This window comes from Apium graveolens, chromosome 6 (assembly GCF_009905375.1).
Source record: "Apium graveolens cultivar Ventura chromosome 6, ASM990537v1, whole genome shotgun sequence".
Classification (NCBI taxonomy): domain Eukaryota; kingdom Viridiplantae; phylum Streptophyta; class Magnoliopsida; order Apiales; family Apiaceae; genus Apium; species Apium graveolens.
The window spans coordinates 186,660,469-186,683,372 of record NC_133652.1 but is presented as its reverse complement, the minus strand read 5'-3'; the positions used below and the strand labels follow the sequence as shown (position 1 = coordinate 186,683,372).

At 33.7% G+C, this 22,904-nt stretch overlaps 2 protein-coding genes across 30 annotated transcripts; both read left to right on the top strand.

Moving 5' to 3' along the window:
* The first annotated feature begins 1,068 nt into the window (after positions 1 to 1,068).
* LOC141666416 (zinc finger CCCH domain-containing protein 66) lies at positions 1,069 to 3,989 on the top strand. Of its 2 annotated transcripts, none has more exons than XM_074472410.1 (2): positions 1,069 to 1,321; positions 1,706 to 3,989. In XM_074472410.1, exon 2 carries the CDS (start codon positions 1,744 to 1,746, stop codon positions 3,763 to 3,765), a length of 2,022 nt encoding a protein of 673 aa, XP_074328511.1. In that variant the 5' UTR covers positions 1,069 to 1,321; positions 1,706 to 1,743; the 3' UTR covers positions 3,766 to 3,989. The 2 variants fall into 2 exon arrangements, with proteins under 2 accessions (XP_074328511.1, XP_074328510.1); XM_074472409.1 differs by having other exon boundaries at positions 1,070 to 1,321; positions 1,700 to 3,989.
* Positions 3,990 to 19,377: 15,388 nt separating this feature from the next.
* On the top strand, positions 19,378 to 22,802 carry LOC141667322 (uncharacterized). 28 transcript variants are annotated; one of them, XR_012552572.1, is made up of 6 exons: positions 19,378 to 19,584; positions 19,759 to 19,792; positions 20,069 to 20,108; positions 21,034 to 21,220; positions 21,989 to 22,319; positions 22,534 to 22,793. XR_012552572.1 is itself a non-coding variant. In XM_074473764.1 (5 exons), exons 1-4 carry the CDS (start codon positions 19,402 to 19,404, stop codon positions 21,188 to 21,190), a joined length of 414 nt encoding a protein of 137 aa, XP_074329865.1. In that variant the 5' UTR covers positions 19,378 to 19,401; the 3' UTR covers positions 21,191 to 21,220; positions 22,534 to 22,802. The 28 variants fall into 28 exon arrangements, 6 of the variants coding, with proteins under 6 accessions (XP_074329865.1, XP_074329864.1, XP_074329861.1 ...); XR_012552571.1 differs by having other exon boundaries at positions 22,508 to 22,793; XR_012552573.1 differs by lacking the exon at positions 22,534 to 22,793 and having other exon boundaries at positions 21,989 to 22,049; positions 22,125 to 22,459.
* Positions 22,803 to 22,904: the final 102 nt, after the last annotated feature.

The following is a 22,904-nucleotide window of genomic DNA, read 5'->3' as shown; positions in this document are numbered from 1 at the left end:
GTGTTATTGATAGAAATGATGTTCTTGAGTAAGTGTTTACCTTAAGATATAAAATCAGTTTTGTTTGTCAAAAAAAAAGGTACTATAAGTTGGTACAAATAATAAAATCTCCGTAGCAAACGAGAAAAGGTGGTAAAAAAAAATATTCTCAATCCCAATTAATTTTTTACATTTTTTTTGGAAATTTTATCTAATTATTTACATTTCAAAATTTATTAAAAATAGTCAATGAGTCCTTTCACTTTCTCATTTTTTCTTCATTTTCACACTATTTTTACTCTACTATCTTCTTTTTATACATTAAAAATTAATGGATCCCACCATTTCATCCACTTTTTTTCTCTTTTTTCACTATTTTATACATATTTCTTAACTCAGTATTTAAACCAAATATAAAAAATTGGCCGGAAGGGAGGGAAGTATACTTATAATAATGCTCTCGTGGCTACCTAATCCGTGAAAACAACCCCATGAAAGTTTTGTTGCGTTCGTTCGACAAGTGCAGTTGTCCACATTGTAATTAAATTACGAGGAAAGAACAAAACCATTTTATTAAGTACCTCAACCTGGTTTACATAATTTTGGGGGTTTTAGAAAATGACTAACCAATTGTTTATTTTTTTTGATAGTTTAAAACTTTGATGGTTTCTTTATATAATAAACCTTGTTTAAATTTGTGCTACAAATGATATTAATTTAATTATTAAAGCATGATGCGATAATTTAACAGCAGTCATGTTTTTTTTATCATCTATCGTCCACTAAACATGTTAATGATAAAATAAAAAACCGGCAAATTCTTACTCTAGGAATATCGCTCTGGCTTTTATTACCGGAGGCCGAGAACTAATTATATAAAAAAAGATTCATAAAAAATACGAAGAAAAGATCCTAAAAAAAGTTGCGGAAGAAAAATTGATATTCAAATTGTATCATGACGTGTTAAATTCTACACGGTGATTACTGATAAGATTCGATACTAAAAATCAGCTATATAGGAGACCAAACTCTTTTGTATGGTGTTACATTTGTCGTACATTTAGTTTGCTTTTGCATTTGCATTTGCATTTGCATTTGAGTTTCATTTCATTTCCCCTAAAAAAAGGGATAGGCTCCTCAGGCTCGTCTTTTTTGACTCAAAAAACAGAGAGAGAGAGAGAGCGGAAGAAAAGTCTCACTTTTCAAAGCCTTGTTTGTTTTTTATAGGTTGTAAACCCGGGCCTGCATTTTCAGCGACAAAATATAACTGGGGTTTTGCCTTGTTATTAACTTTCTTCCGAGCCTGTTTAATTTTGGGTCTCAACGCAATCAACAAATCAAGGTATCTTTACTTTATTATTGAAATTCCAGTATCATATATCTTTGTATTTATATACTTTGTGATATGATAAGTATTCTTGTTCAAGTTGGTTTTTTTAGAATTTTTTTTGATATGAGTTGTATTCAAGAATTTGTTAAAGATTATTAAAGATTGTATCTTTTGTTGTTTTTTTGTGATGCTTTGGTGATTACTATGCTTATTTATAGTTTTTATGTGTTGGGTAGTGATCGAATTGATTGTTTTGAGTTCTTGTTTTTGTTTTGGATTGGGGTATGTTGTTTTGATTGTGAGTAGTGTGAAAGATGCAACATTTAGAGTTTATATTTAGTTTTTAGAGGAGGGTTTAGTTATTGATGATTGTGTTGCGTTAATTTGTAGAATCAGAGAGGAAAGGTGAGAAGAAGGGGATAGTTTGTCTCAAAATGGGAGTTGGTGCATTTGGAGAACAAGAAAGGGTTGCTGATGGTTTGTCGGTTTTGCTTGAACTAGCGGCTGCAGATGACTTGATTGGTTTTAAGACTGCTGTGGAAGAGCAAGGTCTTGATGTTGATGGGTTTGGACTTTGGTATGGTAGAAGGGTAGGGTCGAAGAAGATAGGGCTTGAGGAGAGGACGCCACTTATGGTTGCTTCCATGTTTGGTAGCACACGTGTATTGATGTATATACTTGAAACGGGTTGTGTTGATGTTAATAGAGCTTGTGGTTCTGATGGAGCTACTGCACTTCACTGTGCTGTGTTTGGTGGATCTGCTGTTGTGGTTGAGGTTGTCAAGCTACTGCTTGATGCATCTTCGGATGTAAATTGTGTTGATGTTGAGGGAAATAGGCCTTCAGACTTGATTGTATCCTTTGTGAGCTCTTCATATCATTCGAAAAGGAAGACTCTGGAGTTCATGCTAAAGGGTTGCGCTGATTCTAATGAAGCTTTTATTTTGGATGATGAGACTGTTGAAAAATTGGAAGATCAGCTTGTGGAAGAGCTTTCATCACTGCAGGACCCAAAAGATGGCACTGAGAGAAAAGATTATCCTGTTGACCTTTCACTGCCAGACATAAAGAATGGAATATACGGGTCAGATGAGTTTAGAATGTACACGTTCAAGATTAAGCCTTGCTCAAGAGCATATTCTCATGACTGGACAGAGTGCCCTTTTGCGCACCCTGGTGAAAATGCGAGGAGGCGTGATCCACGAAAATTTCACTATAGCTGTGTTCCTTGCCCTGAATTCCGAAAGGGGGCATGCCGCCAGGGAGATGCTTGTGAATATGCACATGGAATTTTTGAGTGCTGGCTTCATCCGGCCCAGTATCGCACCCGTCTGTGCAAGGATGAGGTAGGCTGTAACCGTAAGGTCTGTTTCTTTGCACATAAGCCTGAAGAGCTTCGTCCTTTATATGCCTCCAGTGGATCAGCTGTGCCTTCATCCTTAGATTTTTTGGCAATGAGCTCACTTGCCCTTGGTTCACCATCTCTCATGATATCCCCATCTTCCACCCCACCCATGACTCCTTCTGGACCATCTTCTCCAATGGCGGGATCAATGTGGTCGAACCAGTCTAACTTTGCTCCCCCGACCCTTAACCTCTCGGGGAGCAGATTAAGAACTACTCGAAGTGCTAGGGATATGGACTTGGAGGCTGAATTTCTTGGTATGGAGAATCATCGTCGCCGTCAACAACAATTGTTGGATGAACTATCCGGTCTTTCTTCTCCAACCGCTAGGAACAATTTCTTTTCAAGTTCTGCAGCTTTTGCTTCTTCCCAGGGTGATTGGAATGGGGAGCATAACAGATTTTCAGGATTGATGCCTACTAACCTTGATGATGTTTTTGGATCTCATGATCCTACAATTTTGTCTCACCTACAAGGGCTATCACTTGATACAGGGACAACCCAGTTGCAATCTTCAACTGGGACTTCCATGCGCCATAGTATGAACCAGCAACTCCGCTCTAGCTATCCATCACATCTGTCATCATCACCTGCAAGGTCGTCACAGTCATTTGGAATTGATCAGGCTGGTGCTGCAGCTTCTTTCGCAACGGCAAGATCTTCTGCATTTGCAAAAAGAAGTCGGAGCTTCATTGATCGAAGTGCTGTGACCCATCATCCCGGGATTTCCTCCACCTCTGCTGCTGCTATGTCAGACTGGGGTTCACCAAATGGAAAATTGGAATGGGGAATCCAAAAGGAAGAGCTAAACAAGCTGAGAAAATCTGCTTCATTTGGTTTACGGAACAATGGCAGCAGCTATGGAGCTCCTGCTGCCTTAATTACTTCCCCCACGAAGGAGCACGATTCGTGGCCTATGGTGAAGGACATCCCAGCAGAAAAATCTGGTCACTATAATATCGAAGAGAGTAATCTCAATAATGGAGGTTCAGAGATGCTTCCACAATGGGTGGAGCAGTTCTACATGGACCAAGAGCAGTTGGTGGCATAAGTTTGAGTAGTAATATGGTTCTTCAATTAATTCTTACAGAGTTCTCTTACAATTTTTTAAATTTTTTGTTTTCATATTTACCAAGTGGTGGAAGAAATTGGAATAGAGTCGGACAATATTTTTGTCGGTAAACAAAAAACTCGGGCAGGATGAAAGCGTTCTGTTCGTATAATTTTTTTTTGTAAGTCCCTATATATCTATATATTTTTACTGTTAATTGTTAATTTCTTCTGTTGATCTTGATTTCACCGTGCCTTACTTTTATTGAGGAAATAAAAATTGGCAAATTATGATTTGCTGTATGCGTTCCTAGCTGCTACTGCAGGATTATACCCTGCATTTGTAGGTTTGTACTTCTTTAGATTTTATCCATATCTAAGTTATAGTTATAGACATTCTAAAATCTTTTGAAGCATGAGATCTGTTTACATCCGTCCAACCTTGATTGGTAATAATTTTGCTTGAATTTCGTAATTTGTTCAGTGTGATGGTCAGCCTGAGGTGGGTTTGCTGTCCAAACTCTAAATGCACACTAGTTTCCTCTTAAATTTATCTTCCTTCGAATTTGATTAGGCTAGCAACAATATCTACCTTCATCTTGTTATTTTATTTTATCTTTTTGAAAAGAAAGTTCATACCTTTGTTTAGCTTCGGTGTATGTAATATGTATGTGTTTGTTGTTGTGTTTGGTTGGATATATATTACACTTCTTCCATTAACACATACTAGGCCGAGACTGACCTCCAAAGAATTATATTTACATGTCTTACTATTGCCTTCTAAGCGAAAAATGAAATGAAAATCCAAGTTGCGTGATACACAAGAAGTGTTTAATTATGCTTTGTGCCTTTTTAGCTTTGTATAATTTAGTGGTTATGCTTTTGGCATGAAACGATAAGGTCCATTGCTTTCTCAGTTGACAATAAAGAAGTGGAATTGCTGGGCAGATTTTCACTAGCATGGTTGTTGTCTGTGTCAATATTCTAGGTGGTCCATATTACCTCTTTTATAGTATGTGTTTACTCATTCCATATTTAACACTTTCTTTACTCTGGCACATAAACTAATACATCCTACCTTATGCATCACAAAACAAATATAAGAAATCAAGTAACCTAATTCTTGCTAGTTGGTTATCATTTGTTATGTAATACTGTTATATGTTATTAGATGTCTACTTGTTATTTTGTTAGATCACATGTTGAAATGAAAACAGTGTCTCTTTGAAATAATTTGGGGTAATTGTTTTTTCTTTTTCTTATTTTATGTTATCTGTTCTATATAAAATCTCTTTTGTATGTCGTTTACGTATTAAAAAGGCTCTTTTACCGAATTTGAACAGGGGACTTGTACCATACCGGTATGAAAGTGTAATATGTGAAGAAGAAGTCCCACTGATTTGACAATTCAGCTGCTAGGTTTATGGGAGTTTGAAATCTTTGGCTATCTAAAGAAAATATAAGCAGTTCTTAGCAGTAGCAGTACCATTTTGCCATTTAAGCAGGAACAAGATGATGTTTGGCTGGATTCCCTGTCACACATTTAACAACTTTATTTATTTAACCTCGTCTCTGGACTTATTCTACCGTGACTCATCATTCTACTGTAAATACTAAAATATCGTGTTAAAATTACAAGAGAGAATGACAGATCACATCTGTATCAGAAAAGTAGTTTACTTGGAGAAGACTTGATCAAGCAGCTCTTGTAACAATTCATCAAGAATTTCTAACTCAAAAATTGCAGTAATCTCATCAAATTCTTTAATATTCGGTACTCCTTTGCACATCCACTTGGTTTGTCTCATATCTGTTTCAGCAAATTTGCATACCCTCTCCACACATTTCTCATGATTTTGACAATGCCTATATGTTCTTGTCCAAATTCCAACACATATGATCCTACCAGTAATCGAGGATGATGATCGAGGATGATGAACTGTAACATTTATGATCTTCGACTAATTTCCTATTTAAATTTGTAGTTGTTAACTTTACATGTTATTATGCCTAAAATTTGATACAGATAATATTCGAGTTAATTGAATGAAATTGGGAGATTTTGCCAAGATCAAGGAAAGATAGGGTAAACCCACTTTTCCAAAAAATTAGGGGTGCGCCCTTTATAATGAGTTGATCAAAAATGTCTTAAAACCTTAAGGCGCGTCCTGAGAAGGATAAAGTCAGGAGAGGCCTAAACCTCAAGGACGCGCCCACTATATCATGGATGGTGAAGACGCGCCCTTAAGTTATATAAAAAAGATATTTCGACTGATTTTTTGAGGTAGCACCAGCATATTAAAATGCTAGGGTGCGCCCTCATCGAAGAAAATATCTTGGGAGAGAACTTCAACATATTATTTAGACGAATTATTTGGATGCTGCAAGAGGTAAGGAGATTATTATTACTAACATATTTGTTGCAGGTACTCTGTTGAAGAACACTTTTCTGTAATGCAACCACAGAAAGGCGGTGCCTGGGGTCAGAGACCTCCAGGGGTATGCCTGGACGGAAGGCCTCCTTTTGTAGTCAATGAGTGTCCTCATTGAGGATGTGGGGTAAATTCTGTTGTGTGCTTTGGGAGCTCTGTCTCTGTAGTCAACGGGTGTCCTCGTTGGGAGATTTTAGAATATCCTACACTTTGCACCCAAAAGCTTAAGAACACTTGTCCTGCAATCTGGTAGGGGCTCCTTAACCCCGCGCCTCCTAATCCTAAGCAATCTCAGCCACCAATATCATAATCACCAAACACTGCTCACATTTTTCGACGAAGAACCACCGTCACAGATCTTATTTATGGCTACAAACCTCGAATTTTTTTGCTACCAAATTACTCACTCAACAAATTGACGTTAAAAGGAGGGGCTATTCAAGATCTGCATCTAGGAGGGAGGATGTCTCAATATCATGATGGGAGTTCTTATGATGGACTATGTTTCAACTCTGGTGAATCATCCTACCCCGAATTTTGGGGGCCAACCACCGATCCTGATTAACAACGTTGATCTGTTGGAGCAACTGCATCGCATGGGTGATGCCTTGAATGGGTTTGACTCGAGGCTAAGCACGGTAGAACGATGTAAGCCAAGCAGAGGCCTTCGTCATAATCGTTATGTTCATGCATCTGGAAAGGCTCCCATGGTTGAAAGGGACGCTCCGGTTGGCCACGGCCAAATCAGAGGCGAGCGTGTGCCAATTACGCCGCGACATTTGAATTACTCTAACGACACAGCCCCGATCATTGAACTTGTTGATGAAGATACTGATGGGCGAAAGGTGCCACGGGTTGATAATCAGGTGATTACTCATCTGCACCGATCTGGACGGACTCTGGAAGAGCGTCGACAAGCGGAATCTATGTCGAATAATGAACATCAAGACTTTTCCGCCCTAAAAGATCGTTTGGGGATCCGTTTTGGAGATGATGATCTCAGGATGCTACTTTTAGAATGACATAAAGACGCCAACCGAGGAGATGTGACGCCTCGTGGTTCAACGCGTGTGCCCCTGAATTGTACTGAGAATCATGAGTGGCACCGCGATCATGGGAGAGCTCCTCTCCGTGGATCAATGGACAAGTATGGTCGGGACTATGAAAGTGATCGCTGGAGAAGGCCTCAATGGAGAGGAAGAGGTGAAGGCCGTGGTAGATACCTGGACGGCAACCGCCGCACCAACTATCGTGATTATAGGGATGCTCGTATGTATGATCGAGTTGAAAGAGATAATCACATGAGAGATAACGGCCAAAGAGACATTCAGACATATGACCGTGAGATTCCTCAAGGCGGCGGCCGAGGACAAAGAGAAACTCCAGATGGAAATTAGGGGCGAAATCAAGAGATACCGGTACTACCAGGAGGAGGGCTGACAGATGTCAAAATATTAATCAGCAACTAATGCCTCCGGATGGGAATCAAGTAGTGTCACCTCCGCCTCAACCTCAGGATCCACAACCCAACATACAAATCATCCCTGGAGTGGGGACTTTTAATGTGGATGACCTAAAAAGGCTACTTAGTCACTTGGAAGGAGGAAGGGTAACAACGACAACTGAGATTCCTTCGCCATTCTATGGGGGCGTTAAGAGAGGCTCAACTACCGGTTGGATATCGTAACACGACTAATGTCTTCCGGTTCCATGAAAGTTCAGATCCTGTCAAATTTCTGGGACCATTTAACATAGAGATGGATGTGTACCAAGTTCGAGACTTGTCTAGATGTAGACTCTTGGCTGCAACTTTTAGAGAAAGTGCTCAGCAATGGTTCCAAAAGTTTAGACCTGGAGTGATCACTTTCTGGGATCAAATGAAATTTTTATTCTAGACAAAATTTCAAAAAGTTGTGAGATATGCTCCATCAGTCACAACTTTGGCCAACGTCAAACAACGGAAGAATGAGAGTTTGACATCCTACTTTAAAAGGTTCAACGCCGAATCTACTAGTGTGAGGGGTGCCTCAGACTAAGCTTTAAAAAGTTTCTTAATAGTGGGATTGAGAGTCAGTTCAGATTTCTGGAAGAACTTGCAAGGAAAGATCCGGCTACTATGGTAGATGTTTTGACCCAAGCGGAATCGTTTAAAGTTATGGAAAAATATTTGGTTGAAGTTCGCCCTACCTCACAAGCAAGCTAAAGAGGTAGAGCAAGAAAGAAGGACAGATCCCCGAGCCCTGGATATAAAAGAGATAGTCGAAGCCCAAATCGGGTGAATGCCGAAACTATGCGAAGGGAGTGGAGTCCCCCCTCAAGTTATGACAGAAGAACCAGCGGATAAACCCCTTTGGCCGCTTCGATTGAGCACATCTTTGAGGTAAATAAAACTAAGGGACTTTTCAAGAAGCTAGAGGCTCTGTCGTCTTGGCAAAGCAAGGACAAAAAGAAGTATTACGAATTCCATGAGTCATCTGGGCATAACACTCATGAATGTCGTCAGTTAAAAGATGAAATTGAAGCTCTGATTAAAAAGGGTTATCTTGGTGAATGGGTGGTTAAGGAAGTAAGGAGGCACAAGAATGGTTCTGAAAAAGCAAAAGAGAAAGGTGGTCGCACTCCTTGTGGATCCTGTTGTAGTGTATTTTCGGTGTTTCGTTCGCAGGGAAGGACTGATATCAACACCAGTTTCAAGTTTTTTGTCTCTTACAATTCAAAAGTGTGGGGAAATAATATTATGGTGTGTTTAATTACAATAAATAAATAAAATTATATAATAACTATTAGAGAAAACAATCCAAGAATTAGGGTTCTTCAATGGCTATCATGACTGTCTAAGTTGTGTTTCTTGTTAGTTAAAAATAATCCTTCTAATGTTTATAAAATCCTCTCCCAAGATAGATTATAGTTCCTACAATTATCCTTGAACGCCATAGTCATACAAAGTACAATTATAGACTATTAAAAACCAAGGATTACATGTTTCAAATACACATATTAATCTCTTGATCTAATACTTAAATTGTGTCTATCATATCATGTACTTGAATTACTACTCCTCTCCTGATTCGTTATAATTCCTATATATACAATCAGAGGTTCGCGACTCCTTCAATTGTGTTAAGCCCTCAATGACAGATCAACAATCACAAGAAAATCACAATACAACTAAACAAACACAAAGCCAATAAATACTACCTAACTCTTGATTAAAGGATTAGCTACTCATGATAAGATAAACAAGATATAAATTTAGATTGAAAACCACGAGTGTAGGAATTTAAGTACAAAGAATATAACTTGAAAAGTTCCTTTGGAATTCGGACGAATCCCTTCGCTCCTTCCAACCTCGCTCTCAAATTGCCTCTTCCCCTTCTCTCTTAAGAATAATGAATATCTCTATTCTTTTCTATATTACGTTATGTTATGGTTCTGTATACAATATATAAAACCTAATATATAATAAAGAGTTTTAATGCATTTTCCAAAATAAATTGAACATTGATGTAAAATTCGTAGGCTGTCTTCCATGCCTGATTCTGGGTTGTTCCGGTTGTATTCTTGATATTGGACCACTTCTAAACCGTAGATAATTCTGTTAGCTTCATATGGGATGTAAGATCGCCCAATTATGATATCTAGAACTCAAGTTAAGGCCCAAACAGTGATGTATGCGCGTGCAGCCCAATAAATTTGAATTTCCTTATAGTTTAAGTCCAGATAAGCCCAATTTCAACTAAAGTTGGGAATTCTTTATTTCCTGTCATAAAATAATAAACTCTAATTAATAATATCCAATTAATGATATAATATTATAAATATGAGAATAAAATCCTTTAAAATATATATAAATATATACTCTATCACATATCCCCACACTTAGTACTTTGCACGTACTCGTGCAAACTAATCTAGTATACTATTAACTAGTACCTTTTTTGTAAGGTGATCACGGTTGCATTTGGAATATGCAACAATCCCTTTAAACCCCAAGATAGCCTTAATGGACGAGTAATGTCTCGTGAGGGCCTATAGTAAATGTACCCACAAAATCCATCTAATCCATGTAATATGCAACTACATTAATGCAACTATATGTCCTGAAATGCAAAAATCTCAAACATCATAGTATATGACAAGTCAGTAATAACCCTCAGCTCATGAACCAAGTTTAGACATATCAAGCTCACACACCATATCACCATATAGTTAATACAAGTACAAAGTGTGCGTGTGTGCTTAGCTTAACAAAATGCTCTCTAATGAACCAAGAACAAAGATGCAGAAGTTTTAACATGACAAGTCATGCGAGTTAATAACTCCCAAGTTGAGAACTAGAATAGATCATAAACACTTCGTTACTTGGCACTAGCCATCATTCAAGTTTAACAAGGATTTCCATGTCTTTCTTTATTACTACAATGCTACAACTATATTTACGTATGGTTTTTTTTACTGCCCGGTCTAAGGTTGGGTGACTTCTTAGTGTAAGTGAGTTACGACCGCTATAAGACTTCACAAGCTCGGTTTAAGGTTGGGTGGCTCCTCAGTGTAAGTGAGTTACGACCTCCATCAGACTTTTCCAACCATATTATTCACACATATTTATTAAATAATTTATTAATTGTGCAATGATTGAGAATCCTAAAGATTTATGCACTAATACCCATATATCTAGTATTGGGTCAGCAATCCCAAACCATAAAAGGCTTAGGTTACTATGCACGAAGTCCCCTCAGACTTAATTACTCGAGTATTATTGAGCCCGACCTAGTCAATCATGCCACAATTTTTAATATGTACTATGTTTCATCTGATTTGGCCATTAGAGCTAGATTGATATAGCTTGTTTCTTCATCTTCATCTACCTCATTAGTTGCCCAATCATTTTCTTGAGTCAGGAAATCCCTTTCCTTTTGTGAGAGCAGTTCAAAGTACTTTTTTTTTATAATCCACAGGCTCAAACTTCTTTCTCTCAGAATCAGGCTTTCTGCATTCACTTGTAAAATGGCCACTCAAGCCACATTTGAAACATTTGAATTTGGATTTATTCACCATGTTTCTATTTGGCTTGACTGCTCCAAAATTCTTTTTGAATTTGAGCTTGGCAAACCTTCTTGATAGGAAAGCTAGATGTTCATCTATGTCCTCCATTTCATCCTGACTGAGATGATCTTCATGCTCATCCACTAGCCATTTTCCTTTGCCTTCACAAACCCTAGAGTTTGGTGTAGATCCCACAGCTTCAACCTTCATCTATTTCACTCTCTCTTGTTCAGCCACCAAAGCTATAGATCCTCCCTTCTTCCTTCCTTTCTCTATCTGCTCATCTTGTTCCAACTCAAACTCATAAGTTTTTAGAATGCCATACAGTCTCTCCAAATTAAATTTCTTGTAATCTTGAGAATTTCTGAGAGAGATAGTTATAAGCTTCCATTCTTTTGGTAGAGATCTAAGGAATTTCAGGTTTGAATTTTCTGTCTTCTAGACTCTTCCATGCAGCTTTAGTGCATTTAGTAGTTTTGAAATCTACTAAATATGTCACTCAAATCGTCACAATGAAAGTGCTCATACTGCTGGATTAAAAATTACATCTTATTTTCCCTCACTTGTTCAGTTCCATCACATATGATTTGAATTGTATCCTGAATATCTTTAGCATATCTCCATCAAGACCATTGAACAGAATGTTCATAGCCTTCTTGTCTTTGTGCACTTGCTCAATGTCTTCATCTTTCCATTCTGATTGTGGCTTTGGAATACTTTGCTCATTGCCTATAGCTCCTTCAGCATCCATAGCAGCTTTATGAGGAATATGAGGGATTTTCTCAATGTAATCAACATACCTTTCATCTTGAGAGAGAAGATGCAGGTGCATTTTGTTGAATGGTATTTATGACACTTTATTACGCTCCGTAAAGTTTTGAATTGGTGTATTTGTACTCAAATTATTGGTATTTTAATATTTTTTCTAGTGTTTTTGCATTTCAGACATTAATCTGAGAATCAGGTGAATTAGCATTGATTTGATGCTGTGGTGTTAGGTTGGTGTCTAGGGAATAAAACTCGTGAAGACCGGCTCAAATCTGCAAGAAAAAAAAGAAGTCAAGTTTTGGCAGAAGCCCAGCGCGCCCGCGCTGATCAAGCACGCGCCCGCGCCAGGTCGGGTTTCAAGAATCCTGTTTTGAATAGAAGGCTGATTTTTGGACTTCTCTGTTGATCAGGGCTGCTATATAAATAACTTTAGGTCATTTTTAATAAGATATCAAGCAGAGACATATCAAGGAGAGCCGTAAGAAGACCGTGTTAGCACGATTCAACAAAGACGAAGAAGATCTTGTTTTTACTTTTGAATCTTTGTTTTAAGTTGTACTTGGATGCTAGTTTTCTTATTTGTGAACCTTACTCTTGTTTCATACTTGGTTTTATATATTCGTTATAAAGACTACGTTTATTATACCATGATTTCATCGGAACCCACGTTGATGATGAGTCCGATTATGGCTAATCGTTATCGTGGGGTTCTAGCGGATTTATTTATGGATTTCTTTAGTTAATTTGTTTCGATGCCTTAGTATGTGGTGATTGTATGATAACCTAGTATTGGTTGTGCTTATTCGTTTTATGAGCGTCACGAACTTATAAGATAGTGTGTTAATTCTTAATGAAGCAAAAGTGAATTTAAGGATTTAGAACTTGCCATGCTAATATAGGTTCATGTAATTGTTATGCATGATTCGTAAGTAATTTTAACCATCTTACTTGCCCTATGTAATCAAGATAGATAACTTGTGCTTAAACCGTTATGTTGTCAAATTCTATAGACATATAGTGTCTCAATATAATTGGTGTCTATTCAGCTTCTATCTCTTTTATGGATGTCTGGTAGTGTGCTATTCGTACAACGAAAGTTTGCGTTTAGCAGTTTCCTGTTATCTGATTAGTGTCATCACCATTGCATGCTAAGGATAAAAACAATAAGGCTATTGAATGAAGTATTTAATGAAATTAGAATCTCATGTTTGTCATATATATTAATTCAGTCAATCTTATTCTCTTAGTTATAATTGTTAGTTTAATTTTTAATTATAAACAACCTCAATTTGTTATCGTCTTAGCATTGAATAATAACCATACATTGTTGTTTAAGTGCGTGAATTAATTAGTTGACCAAAGCCAGTCTCTGTGGGAATGAACTAGAAAAGATTCTATACTACTTGCGAACTCGTATACTTGCGTGTATTATTAGCGCGTGTTTAGTGGTTAACACATTTTCACCTTCCAATGGTGATAGTTGTCTTTGTCCAAAAAAGGGATCTTTACTCCAACATCCTTCGTGCTCATGTTGTTAGCTATTTTGATCTTTAAACTCTTAGTGTGTCAAGAGCTTGCTCTGATACCAATTGTTATTCCCAAACAATCTAACAATAGAATTACAGAAGGGGGGCTGAATGTAATTCTAGGATTCTTTTTGAAATTTAAAAAAGTACTTTATCAAAATATATCAGTGTTTGAATATGCAAATGTGCGAAATGAACTATGAATGTATTCAAAACACGAAGTTACTAAACACAAAGATTTAAAACTTTCTGGTGGATTGAACTTTCCACCAGCGATATATATTGATTGAGAACTCTGTGATGCAAGAATGCACACAGCTGCTTACAAGTAAATTTACAAAGAAAGAACTTAGAAATCCTTAACAGATTATGCCTTATCTATTTCTCAGTTCTTTCGATCGATATTTTTCTACTTGCTACTCTAGATTTATATATCACCAAGTTACATGTGAAAAAGACAAATAAAACAAAAATGTCTAAGTCTAATCACATGTTTCTTCATTTCTCCATCCAGCATCTTTGTATTTCTTCAACTTAGCATGAAAATGAAAATGCTTCTTTGTTCTCAAAAACCTGCTAACAGGCTGCCACATTCCTTTTGCATACAATCAACCCATGTGACTTTCAAGTCACTATCAACTCTTATTTGAATATGTTATCCGTAGAGACTCTGTTGGATCATCCGTCGAGACTCTATTGGATCATCCGTCGAAGGAGACTTCGGTCATCCGTCGAGGTCTTGTAAAAACATCCGTTGAAATTATTTCCATAGCAGTTGACTCAATTTCACTTATGTAAAATTACAAGGCATCTAAAATATACAACTAGCCAACCTATTATGCATATCATTCTTGTAGTTAACATGCCTTAGAATATCCTACAATTTCTAATTTTCTAAGACATTACAGTACACAGGAATGTGCTACAAAAACTCATTTAAACATAAGTTACTCTTTCAACGGATGACAAAGTAAGATTATCCGTTGAAAACTATAAAATTCACTTAATTAAATCTACTTAGGTGTTTTGGTAAAATATCATCAAGTTTACAACATATTCTTAACACGGATATCATTCATAAATATAATAATATGGGGATACGGGTGCGAACAGACACGAAAAAAAAAATCATATATATTTCATGTTAAATATAGTAAATCTATTAATGAAATCAAAAATTGCTTGCAAAATGAATGAAATGTATTGCTTATTTTCTGAAACACAAAAATACAAGTAAATTTTTTTAATTTATGCAAAAGTGAATATGATAGCCAATACTTTTGTTGTCAACTAATAAATGTGAATATTTAAATTTATGAATATAGTTTGCTAAATAGCATTTGATTACAATTTATAAGAATAAAATTTCTGATTAGAATTTTTGAAAAAAAATCGCATATCCAATATGACAATACGTATATCCGAATATCTAAAACGGTAATTCGACGGACAACTCAAGTGTCTCTACTACTTGGGCTCCTACTATTTCACCATACCCTTTGCCTATTATTATCACCATCCCCTCCGTTAATTATTTATGTACAATGTACACATGTGAATATAATTTATGTACAATCTACCTGTCACGAGACCCCCGAATGTATGCTTATATGCATGCTTTTTGCAAAAAAATATGCCCAAATGTCATGCCATTTATCAATTAAATATAATAAAATTTAAAACATAATTGTTATACTAATATACAGTGAACTTGAATATAAAATTAAAATTAGTTGATAGTAACAACCGAATATCATCATAATACTCATTTATATTAGTAACTTTGTAGATATTCAAATATATGTAAATATTTTAGAATTATATTTATTATTTCTGGATATTTCTAATATTAAAATAATTATTAAAAATATAAAAAAATTAGTAAAAAAAGACATACCTAATTGACGTGCCCATCTTGGCATGCCCATGACGCTTAGACATGCATGATGCACCCCAGCTAGAAGTCATGCAAAATCAAATTGCAAATATCTTATGAAATTTATATAAATCGCTTGTAACACGGATACTTAAATTTTTGAATATAATTTGTTAAATAGATTTTGAAGGATAATTTTTTTTATTAATATTTTTTGAAAAAATCCGCGTGTCCGATATAACGGACTACTCAAATGTCCTTACTTCTCAAACTACTACTATTTCATCATCCCTGTCTATTATTATGTACAACTAGCGTTATTACCCGTGCAACACACGGGATAACTTTATTTATAAAAAATATTGCTATTTTTTAATGTAATTTTACGATATTTGTGTTATTTCATACAATACTAGTTGGTAACCCGTGCGAAGCACGGGCCCGAAAACTATATTCCGTGTAAAACTGAAACTTATAATCCGTGTAAAATATGTATCTAAATATAATATATAAATACGATTAAAATATGTAGTTAAAAAAGTCGAAGTTAAGTGTAACTCTAAAATTTAAAATTTCAACATATAGTTCTAGTTATGCATGCACCTAATTATTTACTTATATAAATCTGACATGTTAACTTACTAAACAATTATTTTAAAGTAAACCGACGCTTGGATGTTCAGCAATAAATAAAATTGAACGAAAATAAATTTACAAAGAGTAAAAGGTAATTTTTGTCGGTTGAGATTTTATTACATAAATTTTAAAAATAATTGTATAATTTTCTAGTGAGTACCAAGATTTAGGAACTAAACATGATTTCCTTATTAATATAGATAGTTGATAACCCGTGCGACACACGGGCCCGAGACTAAAAATATCAAATTAATATTTGTAGAGAATTATTCATAATTCGTGCAAAAAACGAATTAAAATTAATATATTAATATTAATATTAAATTGGTACTTGTAAAAAATAGTTATGTGGTTAAAAAGAATCAAACCAGTTTTGAAAATTTTCACTATAATTCTAATTTTGCATTGTTTTACTTGATATAGAAATCTAACATATTAGTTTTATTTTTGTAAAACGAATTGTATCTCTATCTTATGAACCAAGTATATGTTCTTTAGATAATTTAATATTAATTAATATACTTTGATAATTATCTTATAATTAACTTTTGCAATATAGTTTATTTAATATTACTTAATTATCGATAAAAATTACGATTGGATTAACACTAACTAAAAAGAAAACAAAGAATATAAGTCGTTTTGTGTTAAAAACAAAGTTTATTGAGAATAGAAGTCTACTTATATCAGGTAAGTACCAAATTTGGTATTTTGGTACTTTGGTACTTTTAGCACCAAATTATACATTATTTCGCTTATTAATAAAGAGTATAGATTGAGTGGTTCATGTTAGAAGGACTAATGTAACGACGAATATCCCTAAATTTATATTATGTCACGAATATAAAGTTAAGAATGCACTCTTACCACTGAAAATAATGGTTTTTTATCAAGTTTCAATGATTTTTTCAATTGAAGATACCAAAAATAATATAATATTTTTGTATCATATTTATCAAAATATGGGGTAAAATAGTAAAAATTTTACACGGTCGAGCTCGAACTTCAAATTATTCGTCTCATAAGGCTCATGAGTCTTATCGAGACGATACTTTTTTTTAATATAAATATATTTTTATGTATATATTTAATATTTCATTTATATTTTATATATTTAATAGAAGCGATTTCAAACATAACCTATCATATTTTGAGTTTTTGTCAATATTTGGTGAAATTGATTCAAGATTTCGAGTCGAACTTGAGGCGACCGGACTATTTACGACCCGAGTTTCAAGCTTGATTTAAGATTCGGTTGAAAACGAGCTCGTGCTCGAGCCCGAATATTTTTAATCGAGTTCGAGCCTGAATGTTTTCGACTCGGCTCGGCTTAATTATAGCCTTAGTTGTTGTACACAACTATAAAGTTAGTATTTTGAAGTGAGTTAATTACACAAGTCTCGATAATTAATAAATTATTATTATATGGTAATATATTATCAACAAGTTAATATGGTAACATAATATCAACAAGTTATTTATTTAATGGTTGTAATTTGTTTATAAATAAAAAAAATTATAATCTCGTTGTTATACATGAGTATAAAATTAGTACATTATAGTGAGCTAATTACGCAAGTCTTAGAATAATTTTATTCTATATCAATATTAGCCTCTACCTCAATTGATTGAAGGCACGTGTTTGGACATATGTGTCACGTGTTCAATTCTACAAGTAAACAATATTTTTTCATATTTATTCAAGTTCGAGCGCAAAATAGTAATTTCGAATTATATGTTTCTCCTAAAAAAATTGAGCCTATCGAACTTATTATGACCCGAGATTCGAGTTTGAAAATTAAGGTTCGGTTGAACTTGAGTTCGTTCTTGAACCCGAACATTTTTAATCGAGTTCGAGCCTAACAGTTTTTGACTCGACTCGGATTGATTATACCCTTAGTTGTTACACGAGTATAAAGTTAGTATCTCGTAGCAAGTTAATTACCGGAGTCTCGATAATTAATAAAATTATTATTATACGATAAGATATTATCAACAAGTTAATATGAAAATATATTATCAACAAGAAATTATTTATTTGAATTATGAATTAAAAAAATAATTATAATCCCATTATTGCACATGAGTATAAAGTTATTATATTGTAATCATCTAATTACCCAAGTCTTAGAATAATTTTTAACTGTATAAATATTGAATTATATAGGTTTAGTCACCCAAAATAAAGAAAAAGATATGTAACTCAATAGTTGATGTTATCAAAATATAATCAAATGAGCCTCTGACTAAGTTGGTTGAAGTCATATGTTTGTTATAAGTGTGTTATGGGTTCAATTCTCCATTCCAACGATAATTTTTCCCACGAAAACAAGAAGTTATTTATTTAATGTATCAATTAAAAAAAACAATTTATTTAATGTATCAATTTTAAAAAATAATTATAATCCCGATGTAACACGTGAATATAAAACTATTATATTGTAATCAGTTAATTATCCAGTCTGAACTCAATAGTTAATGTTATCAAAATATAAAAAAATGAGTCTCTAACTAAACTAGTTAAAATCAAAATATAAACAAATGAGTCATTAACTAAACTGGTTAAAGTCATATGCTTGTTATAAGTACTAGCATAAAACGGGTTTCCATTAATATTTTAAATTTTTATTTATCAAATTATATTATATTTTTAAAATATTTATATAAATATATAATGATTATAAATTTATAATAAAAATAATAGAATAACATGTTGTCGTAAATTAGTAGAATACATAGACTATTTCTATTAGTTTAACAATTTAGTAATTTAGCAGATATATAACACTATTATTTATATCTTTTAATAATAGGATAAGTTGTATTCGTAGTTTAGTAGGATAAGTATATTATATTTAGTAGTTTATTAGATATATAGCACTATTTATCTATTTTTGTAATAATCAAAATTAGGGAATTATCGTTGAACCAAACCGTTGAACCAAACCGTTGAACCAAATTATCTCTATTCCGGCTATTATAATATAGTATAGTATAGATGTCATAGGTTCAATTCTCCATTCCCACAATATTTTTCCATATTTATTCAAGTATAAGGGTAAATTAGTAATTTCGAATTAAATATTTCCTCGAAAAAACAATATTATATATGTATATATTATAATTCCCGAATACTTTTTGCAGTAATGTATCTGTTATACCCTTCTTAATAAGTTCAATATTTTGCTAAATTCTTGCAACCAGGGACAAGAATGTAAAATTAGTTAGGATGGAAAATGTTCAAAAAAAGCCACGTAGGCAGCATTCACGTGCGATCCTTAATTAGTGCGTAATTAAGTGTTGTTCAGTATAAAAATTGAAATCAAGATTGTTGAGAATTTTTAGCTGCCAAAATGGAAATACTGCCTCCAACTGATACATTAGGAATTCAAAAACTATATCAGGCATTCAGTATTTTTTCTAAAATATTGACTGAATCTACTGCTTTATCTATCGATATTTTACCGAGAAAAAACAGAAGATCAAGGAAAAATAGTTTGATGGCTTCGCCCCACTCTGTCTTCTTCTTAATTAAGGTTTAAATCTACAATCTTCTTATCAAAATTTTTATTATTTTTTTTTAAAATTTCAAGATTCAATATAGTTATATAATTATAAACATGTAGGTAACCAATGAAATCGTTACAGCTTAATCAATTTCAGTTTCTCTTATATTTTTTTCTCATTTTTTAGTTTCGTTTCTTCTTCAGCTACATCAAGTATCAATCTGGTTTCAATCCAAAGGTAAATCAGTTTTATTTCAATTTCTTTATGTCAATTCGATATTGGATATAATCTTATTATATGATTGAATGTTAAATGTAATCTTAATGTATGTTCTTTGATCTCTAATTATCATCTATCTGTGAAGTTTTTTAAGCGATGCACAATCAGGACACTATGATGCTATACAGCCACGTGAAAGAATTGGAAATCTATTATGGTCATAATTTGAAATATTTCTTTTTCTCGCTATCTTACTGATGTATTTTATTCTTTTTTTTTTTGCCATTGTTTTAGCAATTATTATGACGAAGAAAGATCGGAAGAATGTGAGTGGGTAATCAAAAATTATGTCCGTAGACATAAATTTTCATGATTATGTATTCTAGCTTATTGGATTAGTAACATTGTATGTGTGATCTTATTTATTGGATTAGTAACATTGTATGTGTGATTAATTATTGAATTTTATCATTTGATTTGTATTATAAATTTGTTAGTAAGAAAAGCCGAGATAACTTATCTATTTTATAAAAGAAAAAGAGGATTTCAGATTTCTGTTATGTAATCTTGAGTAACGGATCTTTGTTTGAATGGCTATTAAAAGGTGTTTTTAAAAATATCTAAACTAACTCTTCTTTTAGTACATGCTTGACGAGTGCAAGCTTTCATAATTATTCGTAGTGAATTTGTATTACTGAGCTAACTTTGCTACATGTCTATATTGGTCAAGTTTTGTTCAAAGTGGTTTTTGTTGCAATTTCAATATCTTTTTCATTCTAGATAGGATGTATTTTAAATATGAATATCTTGCCACATGTTCAAGTGTAGGCTTTAAATCAAGTTAATTAACTATGTATCAAATAAGTTCATAAAAAGTTTCGAGAACAATATGGATATAACTTTATTAATGCTGGTATTTGTGAAGCTAACAAAAAATGATCCGCTTATGCAAACTTGAGTTTATCAAAAGTTGATATACATATTATAGGATTCTATTGACATTTAGAGTTGCCTCTTTGTTATTTAACCTTTATGGATCTATTTGAACTTTAATGTATAACATGTATGGCTGTCAAATGACTGGCATATACATCTGTTGTTTGCTCGCCATTTTATGTATACTTCTTCTACGTTCATGCACTATCCTCATTTGCAAGTTATCACGTATGGGCTTTCAGTTAAAATAAAGTACATTATAGTTTTATCATTCTCATTTGTCAAGTTTATGACATGGCTTTCTCACACTCGGTTGTTCTTAGGGTATTTATTGTGCAACTTGATATTGTGCAAGCTGCAGTTGCTTCAAGTGATAAGGGCATAAGTCATCCTAGACTTGCAGTTGTGCACTTTTGTTTCCTCGAAACACTAGGCCGGTGTTTTAAACCATATATCCTCGCGCCCTTTTGCAAGGGTTGACTTATTCTTCGAGCCCAACTTGATAAGCAGGTTACTCTTTCTTTCTCATAATTTTTCTGTATATTTTTCTACATTATCCTATACAATTGTTTCTCTGTATACTTGATAAGCAGAGTCATAGATTTTGGATGGCTAGGATATTAAAACTTGAACAATGTTAATACAAAGAGCTCCTAAAATGGCACATAAATTTTTAAGAGGTCTAAATCTCTTGACTCATGAGCTGATTATGTCTACTGTTAAATTTTTCCCTTCGAAACTTGACAAATATCGTGTATATATTGTAGAGTTACATGAAATCCTTCACGCCTCTCTCTAGAAAATAATGTTTCATGAGACTTTTTACAGAAAATTTATATAAATGCTTCATTAATCTTCTACACTGCTGTAAATGATTAATGGTCTAATTAACTGTCATATGATGTGTATATTAATCAGTCCCTTGGGAGAGATGAATTCTACCATTAAATCCTTCCACAGTAGTAAAATATCAATTATCTACAAAGTTGAAGAACCTTACAATTATATTGAGAACCTTTATTCTTCAAGCTAATACTTTCTAAATAAAATGTTTAGGTTCAACCCGCTAGCATATATTATTGATTTATAAAGACATAATAATAAGATGAATTCTACCATTAAATCCTTCTACAGTATGATTCATATTGTAATTAACAATAATAAGATTAGTGTCAAATAATTTTACCAATTCAAGTGTATTCGCTTAAAGACATGCTTGAAGCTGAACTTAATTTGATAAATCAACTAGAGATTTAATCAAAGCACCCAATGTTATAGATGTCCGTGTTATTCCTTTGGAATGCTATTGAAGCGAAGTTGCCGCAAATTAATTTGTGAGGTGAATTACTCCGAATGAAAATGAGTTTCATTTTTAGTGCAATGAGAGGAATGCTAATGGTAGTGGTATGTGAAGGTCTAAAGATAGATTTATGACAAGTTCGTTGAAAAGAATGCAGAAGGCACTGCATCTGCTATCGAAATGGCTGGCAAGTCTACAAAGTTGATGCTGATGGGGTCGCATAGAAGAAGATGGCCATACCGGCTGTGACAAGTTAATTTAGCTGCCTACTCTTAGTAATATGATCAACAATTTAATTTTCTTAGTTCTGTAAGTAAGTTAATTTTGTCTCTTAGTTCTGTAAGTAAGTTAGTTTTGTCTCTGGAATGATAATTATTATCAACTTCTAGATTTTTTTTAAAGAAAACTTCTGTAATTTTGATTTACAATTTCTAACAAAAAATTAAATTTATTGTTGCAAGTAATAGTTTGAAGAATAAAATAAGTGTAAATAACAGGAACTTATGGAAGACCATTCTAACAGGAGCGTATGGACAGAGCAGAGACCACAGAACTTTAGGGTTCTATTACTTGCAAACAAGCTCAAAGAAGTTTTAGGGTCCTTGGATCTTGGGAACTCATTTTGAGATTGACGTGAAGGCTGGTGTGAAACTCTTCGGGGTAGTCAATAGTTTATTTTACAGTTTAATATGGTGTAAAAGATGCAAGATATAAATAGAGAATTTTGATTAAATTAGTGGTGAAGGCGATGTTGGGAAATTTGTGGTAAAGATATACTAATAAATAATCTAAATGTTTTCTATTCTATTAGTTATAATTATTTTATTGTTAGAATATATTTCATCTGTTTAAAAAATTTTAATTTTAGTTTTACGGTCAAAGCACCTGAAGAGA

Coding starts and splice junctions, on each gene's coding strand:
- LOC141666416 (XM_074472410.1), top strand. CDS start 1,744: ATGGGAGTTGGTGCATTTGGAGAACAAGAAAGGGTTGCTGATGGTTTG.
- LOC141667322 (XM_074473764.1), top strand. CDS start 19,402: ATGGAAATACTGCCTCCAACTGATACATTAGGAATTCAAAAACTATAT. Junction 19,793..20,068: donor AATCTGGTTTCAATCCAAAG/GTAAATCAGTTT, acceptor CCATTGTTTTAG/CAATTATTATGACGAAGAAA. Junction 20,109..21,033: donor GATCGGAAGAATGTGAGTGG/GTAATCAAAAAT, acceptor GGTTGTTCTTAG/GGTATTTATTGTGCAACTTG.